This window comes from Micrasema longulum, unplaced genomic scaffold, assembly GCF_059751315.1.
Source record: "Micrasema longulum isolate JH-2025_06_02 unplaced genomic scaffold, ASM5975131v1 h1tg001129l, whole genome shotgun sequence".
NCBI classification, from domain to species: Eukaryota; Metazoa; Arthropoda; class Insecta; order Trichoptera; family Brachycentridae; genus Micrasema; species Micrasema longulum.
The window spans coordinates 1-13236 of NW_028278317.1; the positions used below are offsets into that span (position 1 = coordinate 1).

Below are 13236 nucleotides of genomic sequence, written 5' to 3' on the forward strand. Positions count from 1 at the left end.
TGTGGCTCTCCATAAAGGCAATGTTGGCAAAACTTTCATACAAAAATGACTTATTAAATTGTTTAAAATAAATATGAGAAGTAAGAATTGATTTGATCTAGAATTTTCATAATTATGACACATTTAAGAAACCCTTCACAAAGCATGAAATTTCACAAAAATGGGCCGGGCACAGGGTAAATTCTATGTGTATTCGGCCGGTGCTCAAGTGCAAAGTGTTAATATAAGTGAATGCAGTTTTTTCTAACATTCAAATTTGCAATATGGTCGTGAAGAAGAATTACAATATAAGGCCTATAGCATTGACATATAATACACAGACCTCCTACAGATGTCCTATAGAGTAAACAATTTTAAAAATCAGTGACACGAAAACCTATCATTACTAAGTACTGTTTATTTACACCATGGCTGCATATGCTACCAAAAATTGAAGGGTACTCATTTTCGGTTCATAAAAAAGTTTTAACATGCCCAATGTATCCCAGACCTGGGATACAATGAAACAGAGGCAAGGTCTCGGGAAAATAAAAAAAAATAGGGTTAGGATTAATCAAACATGGTTATGCAGAAAGCAGCCAGTCCCCAATTTGGAAAAAATGAGAGACTGGTGTTATCGGGTGCAGAAAGGTCAATTCTATGTTCTGCTAAAAACAGCCAGACCGCTTTCGTATAAAAAAAACTAATAATCACCTTCTGAAAATATTGTCAAACACAAAAAAGCATTTCTCACTTTGCAAAAAACACCCATAGCACTAGAAAAATCTGCTGGTACTTTAAAAATCATTAAAACTGGTCAAATACATAGTTAGATTCTTGTTTGTAATAAATAAAAAAAACAGTGTTTATTCATTGTTTATCATTTATCAAAGTAAAGAACATTCTAACTGTTGTGTAGATTTGATTATTCACTAGTTTCATAAAGGTGCTATTATCTCAATTTCACTTTTCTGCGGTTGGCTGCTTTCTGCATAACTACGTTCAATTTTCAATCATGTTTCTATGACTGATTTTTAAATAATCAAGTATAGTTTACAGGAATTCAAAAATTTTGTTAAGTTAATAAATATCTACATATTGTTTTATATTACAAATAAGAATTGAATCATGTATTTGACCAGTTTTAATATTTTTTTAAGTACCGTAAGATTTTTTTAGTGCCATGGGCGTTTTCTGCATATTGAGTAATGCTGTTTTTGTGATCGACACCATTTTCAGAAGGTGATTAATACGTTTTTTTTTTATATGAAAGCGGTCTGGCTGTTTTTTAGCAAAACATTGAATTGACATTACTCCACCCGATAACATCAAAATCTAATTTTACCAAGATTGTGGACTGGCGTCTTTCTGTATGACTGCGTTCAATTATAAATGCCACATATTTTAAGATGTGAAGAAACTTACTTCAATAAATCCACTAAAAAATCAGCTTTAAAGTGCATTAATTACAAATCAAACTTATTCCAAATTCTATCACAAGTCATTCGAATTTATTCCAATAACCAATAGTATAAGCGCACTCTGTCACTTATTACAACAAATGAATCTTTTAATTAAATAAATTTGAAAACAAAAATAATCAATTAAAAAATATATAAAACATTTGTGGCTTTGACTGCAGAATTCCTTGACAGTTTTTCTTAATATTTTTTCCATGGCCACTTATTCCACATAAGAAACTTTGAAATACACATAATTCCCTGATTTACTTTTAAAAACAGTAAACTAAACAGAAATATTTAAAAAATATATAATTTTGACGCATTTTAATGTGCAAAATATCATTTACAAAATGCTTAACAAAAAAAAAGTGTCATTGACTCCAATAACTGTTTTCCTTTAACTAGCAAAAAATTGCTATAGTGGAATAAATTTGGAAAACACTTTGAAAATATGCGACATAAGCCCTCCATATGATTCGTCAAACTCACAGTAAAAGGAACAATGAAATAATAAATGTTAAATTCAATTAAAATTGTGATTTATGAAATTAAACATTTTAAATAATTATTTGTTTATTGCCAACAAAACATTGTTTTTTATTATGTGGGGGAAACCGGAATGAAGACTCACAAAATGGTTTATCAACTTACAGATAAGGTGGCATGGTCCGAGTCGGGGAAGGCGTGATCACTCAGGTCCCCTGAAGAGGGGGTGCCCCAGGCCTCCTCCCCTGAAGCCCCCGAGCCCTCGCCCCCGGACCCCTCTGGCCCGCTCACAGACCCTCTCACAGCCCTCCACTCTCCGGTACCGAGGTATCTTGAAAAAAATCACAATGAAATAAAAGAAGGTAATAAAATAAATAAAACAACTTTGTTTTTAACCACTAATTAGAATTTTTTTTACCGACCGGTTTCAAAGCAAAAACAAGGTTTTTCGTCAAGGTTTATGTAACTAATTAATTATTTCCTACAATGTTTGAGTATGTCCAAATGCTTGCAGACTGGCTGGATTCTCTCCCTAGGGAGTTGTTCATATTTAAATTTATTTCAAAAGAGAGGGAAAACGCTTTTGAGAAGGGAATATGGAAGTCTAGGCATTTACAGGGCTTATGACCTGTCAAGTGGCCACTTTACACACTGTGTAACATTCACCATTCTGCCCATGTTTGAACATCCAAATTTCCTCAACTCTTCCATCTGTTGACTTTTGTGAAGTAAAAGTAGGTGAATGGTGAATGAAAACTCCGAGTTACTGCGAACAAAAGTGTAGGAATCACGCTAAAATAATAGGTATGGTGGTAGCTATAATAATCCAAGATGCTCAGTAATTGGACTTTCTAAATCGTGTGGTCAAAAATGTATAAATGTAATGCGTTCATAGTTGGCCGTCTAACCAACCATGCTACGTCACCTGTCTGTTTGTATTCTAAATAAAATAAAATAAAAATTATCAACCTGACACTATTTTACAACATACCTCTCTAGAAATGAGGCTCCTGTGGAAGCGGCCCCCGACTCTGCTAGACTGTTGAGGAGGGCCATCTTCTCAGCCACATAACTCCCAGCGCGCGATGTCCAGCTCAGGAGACCCGGAGAGCTCTCCACGTCTAAGTATCACGACACACCTTCATGTTAATTGACATACGAAAAGTCTGCAGAATATCAACTTTATTGATTTTTAAAAATAATTCAATAACAACTAACTAACTTTGTATACTATGTGGAAATCTGTTATTAGTTCTGAGTTCATACACTATATCTGTTTGTTTACTATAAATATGTATGTAGAACTGTTGATTTCCCAAATAAAATAATTTAAATAAAATAATATATCACTGTGATAGGCATGAGCGACGTGACCATCATCATTATTCCCCTTTTCGCGCCCAGTGGTGCATAAGACACTGCATTGGTAAACCAAACGCAGCGTAATTTGATCATCTATTACATTAAGGTAAGAGGTTCTACGTTTCAGGTGCCAGTCCAGGAACTATGAAATATTGCAGTGTAAACACCTTTAAAATAAGTATTTCACATCCATCCAGAATCAAAACCAAGACCTCAAGAATGGTAAGTGAAGATGCCAACCACTACACTACAAGGCGTATTTATTTCTGAAGAGATAAATTTGTACCTTTTTCATGTGGCTGGTGATCTGCTGTGAGTTGTGTTTCATCAACTTCATCTGAAGGCATTCTTTCCAGGCTTGACATGGTCCCGTATCTGTAACACAACGCATTCTGAAGTTTGTCTTCTTAAATTATTGTTTTAATTTGCAAATTTTATTTATTTCACTTTGAATGCATCATCATTTTATACGAATGAATTAATTTAATATAAAGTTTATATTTGAAGCACTAACTTTGTGGTTATTCATTATAATAAAATTTTAAAAAAACAACTTTGTTTTTAACCACTAATTTTCAGCATTTCATTCAATGATACATAGGTGAATTAACGTTCCACTAGATGATACTAATTTTAAAAAAGAACTTAATACAATAAAACAGATTGCTAATAATAATGAATATAATGAGAACTTAATTGATAAAATATTAAAACAAAAACGTAAACTTATAAACAAATGTTTAAATTTGACTCCCACAGTAAATAAAGCAAACCCACCTAAACAATGGAGGTGTATTTTTTTTATAAATGACATTTTTTTAAAACAATTATCTAATTCCCCACCATCAATGATTAAACCCGCTTTCTACCCAACTGATAATATAGGAACATTGTTAAAAAGTCACAAAGTCCATAAATATAATAAATGTGGAATATACCAATTAAATTGTTATGATTGCGATTCAATCTACATTGGAAAAACTAGAAGAAACTTTAATATTAGAGTAAAAGAACACTTAAGATGCTTAAATAATAATAATTTTTCTGAATTTGCAAATCATCTGATAGAAAATAATCATAACTTCAATAAAGACACTGGATTAAAAGTACTAGAAAATAATCATAACTTGCAGATTATAGGTCAGATTATAGTCAGGGACATTTTGGTAGAATCTCGGTGGTATATTATGAACTTTAGCGCCATGATAGAAAATAATCATAACTTGCAGATTATAATAGAGTCAGAGACGTTTTGGTAGAATCTCGGTGGTATATTATGAACTTTAGCGCCATGATAGAAAATAATCATAACTTGCAGATTATAATAGAGTCAGAGACGTTTTGGTAGAATCTCGGTGGTATATTATGAACTTTAGCGCCATGATAGAAAATAATCATAACTTGCAGATTATAATAGAGTCAGGGACATTTTGGTAGAATCTCGGTGGTATATTATGAACTTTAGCGCCATGATAGAAAATAATCATAACTTGCAGATTATAGGTCAGATTATAGTCAGGGACATTTTGGTAGAATCTCGGTGGTATATTATGAACTTTAGCGCCATGATAGAAAATAATCATAACTTGCAGATTATAGGTCAGATTATAGTCAGGGACATTTTGGTAGAATCTCGGTGGTATATTATGAACTTTAGCGCCATGATAGAAAATAATCATAACTTGCAGATTATAATAGAGTCAGAGACGTTTTGGTAGAATCTCGGTGGTATATTATGAACTTTAGCGCCATGATAGAAAATAATCATAACTTGCAGATTATAATAGAGTCAGAGACGTTTTGGTAGAATCTCGGTGGTATATTATGAACTTTAGCGCCATGATAGAAAATAATCATAACTTGCAGATTATAGGTCAGATTATAGTCAGGGACATTTTGGTAGAATCTCGGTGGTATATTATGAACTTTAGCGCCATGATAGAAAATAATCATAACTTGCAGATTATAATAGAGTCAGAGACGTTTTGGTAGAATCTCGGTGGTATATTATGAACTTTAGCGCCATGATAGAAAATAATCATAACTTGCAGATTATAATAGAGTCAGAGACGTTTTGGTAGAATCTCGGTGGTATATTATGAACTTTAGCGCCATGATAGAAAATAATCATAACTTGCAGATTATAATAGAGTCAGAGACGTTTTGGTATAATCTCGGTGGTATATTATGAACTTTAGCGCCATGATAGAAAATAATCATAACTTGCAGATTATAGGTCAGATTATAGTCAGGGACATTTTGGTAGAATCTCGGTGGTATATTATGAACTTTAGCGCCATGATAGAAAATAATCATAACTTGCAGATTATAATAGAGTCAGAGACGTTTTGGTAGAATCTCGGTGGTATATTATGAACTTTAGCGCCATGATAGAAAATAATCATAACTTGCAGATTATAATAGAGTCAGAGACGTTTTGGTAGAATCTCGGTGGTATATTATGAACTTTAGCGCCATGATAGAAAATAATCATAACTTGCAGATTATAATAGAGTCAGAGACGTTTTGGTAGAATCTCGGTGGTATATTATGAACTTTAGCGCCATGATAGAAAATAATCATAACTTGCAGATTATAATAGAGTCAGAGACGTTTTGGTAGAATCTCGGTGGTATATTATGAACTTTAGCGCCATGATAGAAAATAATCATAACTTGCAGATTATAATAGAGTCAGAGACGTTTTGGTAGAATCTCGGTGGTATATTATGAACTTTAGCGCCATGATAGAAAATAATCATAACTTGCAGATTATAGGTCAGATTATAGTCAGGGACATTTTGGTAGAATCTCGGTGGTATATTATGAACTTTAGCGCCATGATAGAAAATAATCATAACTTGCAGATTATAATAGAGTCAGAGACGTTTTGGTAGAATCTCGGTGGTATATTATGAACTTTAGCGCCATGATAGAAAATAATCATAACTTGCAGATTATAATAGAGTCAGAGACGTTTTGGTAGAATCTCGGTGGTATATTATGAACTTTAGCGCCATGATAGAAAATAATCATAACTTGCAGATTATAGGTCAGATTATAGTCAGGGACATTTTGGTAGAATCTCGGTGGTATATTATGAACTTTAGCGCCATGATAGAAAATAATCATAACTTGCAGATTATAATAGAGTCAGAGACGTTTTGGTAGAATCTCGGTGGTATATTATGAACTTTAGCGTCATGTCGCGATCAAACATCTTCCAAAATGTGTTCTACCAGGGCATTTATTAATTTAACACTTTATATAGATTAACGGCGGGCATATTGCCTTATGGCAATTTCTTACTACCTACCCAAAATGTTCATTTTGAGAAAATTACAAATAGATGGACATATTGAATCTTGCAATTTTATACTTAAATTAAAACAATATTTTGAGTTTGTCCAAATTTTTGTAGACAAGGACTGGATTCAACTCCCTGGGGAGCTGTTTACATTAACATATTACAACAGAGATGAAGAACATTTAAGAGAAGGTAATATAGAAGTCCAGGCATCTACAGGGCTTATGACCTGTCAATGGCTGGTTTAAGTGGCCACTTTACACACTGTGTAACATTCACCATTCTGCCCATATTTGAACATCTATATTCCTTCAATTCTTTCATCTGTTGATGTTTGTGAAGTTAAAAAGCTGAAACCTTTATTTATGCGGGTGAGATTCATCTAATTGAATTATTTCACCTACATACTAGGCAACGCCTGAAAATATTATTTTTTCAATTTCTATACTTCTTCATGGACCAGGTAATTTATCAACAACATAAATTGAAAACAAAGATTAACAAAATAAATATATATATATATATATAAAAAGAACACTAAATTATGAAGAGTGGAGAGGGGATGGGAAGGAAAGAAGAAAGATAAAGGAACAATTTAAATATTAAGATAGTGACATTTCAATCTTGACTTAAATGTAAATAAAGAAGGGGCGTCTCTAATAATAGTAGGTAGATTATTCCACAATCGAGCGGTTACTACTGTGAAAGAGGAGGCAAGAAAATTAGAGCGGTGACAGGGTATTAAAAGGGTTCTCTCATTACTAGAACGAAGAGATAGTCCGTGTTGTGAAAGAGGTTGGAAGAGCTCTCTCAGATAAACAGGCGAAGTGGGATTATTTAAGATATTGTGAAGAAGTGATAGCATGTAAATGTTTCTTCTATGCCTGATACTGGGCCAGCGAAGTTGCGTGCGATACTCGGTTAATATGTTAGACAATGGTAGTGAAATTATTGATATGATAACAAATTAAAACCTAAATAAACTCCTTATTAAATAAATTATATTATACAAATTTATAAAGAAGAAAAAATAAAAGAATTTGAGATGAATAAGTCACTCAGATACCAACATAATATTATAATTCCTAAATTCCACACAAGTGATCCATGAAGAAGTCTAAATTGAAAAAATAACATTTTCAGGCGTTGTCTAGTATGTAGGTGAAATAATTCAATTAGATGAATCTCACCCGCATATATAAAGGTTTCAGCTCTTTAATTTCACAAACATCAACAGATGAAAGAATTGAAAGAATATAGATGTTCAAATATGGGCAGAATGGTGAATGTTACACAGTGTGTAAAGTGGCCACTTAAACCAGCCAATGATAGGTCATAAGCCCTGTAGATGCCTAGACTTCTATATTACCTTTTCTAAAATGTTTTTCATCTCTGTTGTAATATGTTAATGTTATTAGCTCCCCGGGGAGTTGAATCCAGTCCTTGTCTACAAAAATTTGGACAAACTCAAAATATTGTTTATATTAAAACATTTTCGAGCATTGAAGTTAAAAGTTTTAGGTTGTATCTTTTTTAATCAATTAAAAACCACCGAAGCCCTAGATGTCAATAAGCACAACAGCCATATTGTAAAGTCATGGTCAAAATAGCTTTGTCTTCAAAGGTGTAAAAAATTATAATAATCTTCCCAATGAACTAAAAACTTTTAAAAATAATACATTAATAAATAAATTTAAATTAAATCTAAAGAAATTTTTTGAACACGTGTAAAAACTACATTAAATTTTAATTAATATGAATGTATTATTGTTTTATGTTTTTTCTTTATATATTCCATGTTTTTATTTTTTTTCTCATGTACTCGTATATTTAAAATTATATAAACTCTTATAAATAAACAATTACAACAGTGTAAGTCACTCTCCAAGCACAAGAGTTAGTCTCTTTGGAGATGTATAGAATTTTTTAAAAACATGTACCTTTTATGAAATTTATTAATAATTTTTTTATATTTTTTTAATTCACCTACATACTAGGCAACGCCTGAAAATCTTATTCTTTCAATTTCTGTACTTCTTCATGGACCAGGTGGATTTATCAGCAATATTTTGAGTTTGTCCAGTTTGTCCAAACCGACCATTGACAGGTCATAAGCCCTGTAGATGCCTAGACTTAAATGTTCTTCATCTCTGTTGTAAAATGTTAGTATAAACAGCTACCCGGGAGTTAAATCCAGTCCTTGTCTACAAAAATTTGGACAAACTCAAAATGTTGTTGGTAAGTTTTTTCATAGTTATACAAATGCAAAAGTTAGCAAGAAGTAAAAGTGTGATAGTGTGATAATGGAAAAATATTTTCTTGTTTTTTTTATTATTTATAGCTACCTAAAGTTAATATTAGTTAACCTTTTCAAGGCTGTGTATGGTAGATCTTCGGCTATGGGGGAATCGTCTGGTGACTCTTCCAAGGTATGTTGCTGCAAAAAAAAAACATATTAGTCGTAAAAACATGAAAGCAACATAAGTCAAATAATTAACTTGCTATTTTTTTTTACAACTTTCGTTCAGCAACCAATGATAGTGTCAAATCTAAGGTGGTACCTGTGCCTGGCATATTGTACAGACATAACATTCAATTGTAGAGTATCAGGATCAATTTCATTACAGAAGAATTCAAAATCGGATGATCGAGCTTTGGCTTCACGGGTGAGTCCAAATATTGCAGGGTAGAACCCCATTTTTGGGTTATTTTTTATTACTAACGAGGTATGGGTATGATATACATAAATTTATTACCGGATAAAATAACGATATTTGGAATGTTAAATCACAATAATATTTAAAGACCGATATTTATTTATTTAAATTTTGAAGTAACAAAGGCTGGTCAAAAGAAGAGTTGGTCAAAAATTTGTACTAAAAAATTATGTATATCAAAAGATTGTACAAAAATTGTATTTAAAAACATATTATAAATCAAAAGATTGTAAAAAAATTGTATTAAAAAGAATAATACATATTAAGGTATTAAAAGCAAATCTAGAAATCCCCATTTTTTTCATATTCCTTACATATACTAATTTAAATAGAGAAATAATTACAAAAATACACTTTAGAAAAATACATTTTAAAATGAAGACAAAACATAAATTAGAAAAAAATGCCCACAAAGACTTCAGCGCCTAAGCGTGGGCCATTCCTTTTTTAATTATTAATAAGTTTATAGCATAACAATTTGGAATGAGATGACCTTGAAAAGAAAAGAAAAGAAAAAGAAAAACCAAACTCACATATGCTGATATTACGAAAACATTATTTATTTGCAACTTTTAATTTTTTTTTTAAAGAATGTGTATCTGTTCCTTCGATGCTAATCCAAGACCTCAAACCTACTTTTAACTGTACCAGTAATTTAATGCTGAAGGAGTTACTGAGATAATTGCTGAGAAAAAAGAACTGTGAGATTTCTAATTATGCTTCACCAACTCAATGGAGAATGCTAAGTTTTCAGTCTTAATTTAAATCTGTTTTTGCAAGATTTAGAGACGGTTTTGAATTACGCTATTGTATAGGTAGGTAGGTTTTTATGTATAGTTTATTTTGGCATCAATAACTAATTTTCCGTTTTTGGTGGAGATTTCTAAAAAACTTATATGAAAAGATTGTTGAAAAATTTGTAGTTAAAAACATAGTATTTCACACCCCTCTGCCAGAAATCTAACCCAAAACCTAAGGCATGGTAGGCAAAACGCGCCAACTACTACACTTCGAGGCAGACTTATCTCAACTCAATATCCTTCCTCAGAATTTTTACCTGAGAGTAGCCATGTTTAGGTTTCTGATTCTACTTCACACTCAGAAGCAAAATAAATAAACGAGTAATATACAAACCGTCATCAGATTTTTGCCATCGCATTTGAAATCTGGCGTTGGTGGAACCACGGATATGTTAGGAACTCTGGTAGGTGATGTGGTAGGAGGTTTGTAGGGAAGGCTTGCTCTGGGTCGCTCGTTCTCTGACTCCAGAGCCAGCAGATGGGCAGCTGGATTCATTGACGAGAGACCTATACACAAAATGTAAACACTATTTATATTTTGAAATATAACATGTCTAGTAAGACATATCTACCCCATATCTATACATCTATATATATCGAGGATCGCGCGCTGACTATGCTCGAGAACCCGCTTCATCTGCTCTAAGGTCTGCTCTAGTTGTAAGGACAATTAGAGTTTTGGCACAGCATTGTACCTACTGTTGGTATTTTTTCTTTTTCATTTCATATTTATTTATGCTTTTACAATGTTGTATTTTTTTATACATAGAATAATATCCCATGTTGAAGGAAACATAATACAATGAGTATAATGAAACATGCCTTAAATTAGTTATTTAACATAATAAGAAAATAAAAACGTAATTAATCTAACTAACATAATAAGCAAAATAATCTAAAATAATTATGAATTGTTTCCACAACTTTCATTATTTTATAAAAAGATGTGCATAAGAATCGTTATTTCTTGTTTTTCTTACATTCTTGGGTTTTTAACCATTTAATGCCCAATGTAGCATATTGTCCATATAAACTAAAATATGAAATTAAAACTGAAAATATTTTTTTTTTCATTATTTTTCCCAGTATTTGCATAAAAAAAACAGACATGCAAATATGTTTTTGGTTAGAATTAGAAGAATTGGGCATTGAAGAGTTAATAAATGTAAATTTATATTACGTTTGTGATATCTTTCTTTGCATCCATGTAATATTACATATGCTAGTTTTCAAAAACCCACCTGTTTTGATTAATTTATGAAAAACCTGTTTTTAATTTGTATTTTCAGTCATATTTTGTGATTAGAAAAAGCCACAATGCACGTTCATTTACTACTTTAAGAAAGGGAAGTGCATTTATTTTCATTGTAAAATAGACACAAATACTTGAATACACAGCTTTGTAGTTTTCATAAAAGTCTTACCCATGAGCATCAGTGGACTCCAAGAAAAATTGACAGCTGATTTGGAGCCTTCAGCTCTGTGCGTGTCCTCCTCGATACATCTTCGGATATCACCGTTGACCGTCACTTTGGATGGAACAGAAAAAAAATCCGGACTAAAAGATGGAAACGAACTGTTCGGTCTATCTGCACTGCAGGATGCATTATCACTACCTAAGTATTTACTCGTCTTGGGAGAAACATTGGCCGTTTTCCCCCCAAACGTCTTCGACACATTGCAATACGACCGCAAGTCTTTCAACCGCGCACGAGACAAATTATTTTTTGACAGCATGACATTCTCAACGCATTTGACTTCGTTCAAATACTTTTCTTGGGCGATGACGCACTGCACGAGTTCTTCTTTTTCACTGCCTTCAGATGCGTTCGAACTTCTTTCTGGACTCTGCGTGTTTTTGCCAGTCGAAGAACTCAGGGCCATGGAGCTGCATGTCGTATGGGCGAACGACAGAAGACTATTGGTACTAAATAATGTCGATCGGGAACTGTTTGAGCTTCGTTGTGAGCTTGGACTTTGGGATGAAGGGCTTTTTGAGTATCTGTCTAAAGGACTGGTGTATCCTTCTTTCAAAACAGGAGTTTTGAAGAATTCTTCTCTACTTCGTCTGATGGCAACTCTTGGACTAACGTTTTCAACTGGTGGAACGTTATTCGGTTCTGCTTTTACAGGCGATGACGTTATCTTCGTTTCCGCGATACAGTTTTCATTTTTACATCTAGTGAGGCATTCCACTATATTTTCAATCTTTTTCTGGCACGTGTGGTTGGCGGAGAGGAATCCGTTGTTGACAGGGGAAGTGAGGGACTTCCTGTCAGTGGGTGTGGGAGTTTTGGCAGATACTTGTGGACTGCCAGGTTTTGAAAAGCACCTTTTGTGGCATTGCCTGCAGACTGCTACAGTTTCAGGAACTACCGGACTAGACCTAACAGTTATCTGCAACAAAATTGAAATATGTCAACGATGAATATAAACTCATTATTTATGAAACTGATCGATAAATCTATGTGCAACCTGGCAACACCCAACGAAGCATTAACTCCGCTGCCAAATGGATGTCGGTGTCCGGAGACTTTTCCCAGTCAGCGCCAGTAGCTAATGTATTTCACAACGTCGTAACAGACATCAAATTATTTCATAAAATCATCCATTTTATCACGCGGCTAAATTAATTCCTATTATTGTCAACCTTTCATATGTAATATACTCGTATATTTAAATACCTTTCATAGCTAATTCATTCATTTGTGTATCTGAGAAGTGTGTTTTCAAGAGATGGAAGAGTAGAAAAAGATGTTGAGAGGAGAGTGAATGCGGGCAACAAAATGAACGACGCACTAAGCACAGTGATTGCTAATAAAAATATGTCAATCAAAGCTAAACTGGCAGTGCACAACGGAGTTTTAGTCCTAACACTTATGTATGGAAGTGAAACATGGAACTGGCAGAGGAAGGATGAAAGCCGAATGAACACGGTTGAAATGCGATCTCTTAGACAAATGTGTGGGAAATAAATGTATGACAGGGTTACGAATGATGAAATCAGGCGAGAGTGTAAATCTGAGTAAAGTATAATTGATAAGATTGAGAAAGGGTCTCTGAGAGATGGTTTTTACATGTAGAATGGACGACAAAATAATGGTAAAACAAGTATATATGGCA

At 33.1% G+C, this 13236-nt stretch overlaps 1 protein-coding gene across 1 annotated transcript in view; it reads right to left on the minus strand.

The window, feature by feature from the left end:
* Positions 1 to 2093: 2093 nt before the first annotated feature.
* Positions 2094 to 13236, minus strand: part of LOC148276907 (uncharacterized) — a gene marked incomplete at its 3' end in the record, with an annotated part of 180715 nt that continues 169572 nt past the window's right edge. The window contains exons 19-24 of the mRNA XM_088233603.1: positions 11538 to 12510; positions 10448 to 10620; positions 8942 to 9033; positions 3577 to 3665; positions 2920 to 3049; positions 2094 to 2259 (exon numbers count right to left, since the gene is read on the minus strand). Coding sequence (XP_088089729.1) covers positions 2094 to 2259; positions 2920 to 3049; positions 3577 to 3665; positions 8942 to 9033; positions 10448 to 10620; positions 11538 to 12510 — 1623 coding nt within the window. The remainder of the gene's footprint in view (positions 2260 to 2919; positions 3050 to 3576; positions 3666 to 8941; positions 9034 to 10447; positions 10621 to 11537; positions 12511 to 13236) is intronic.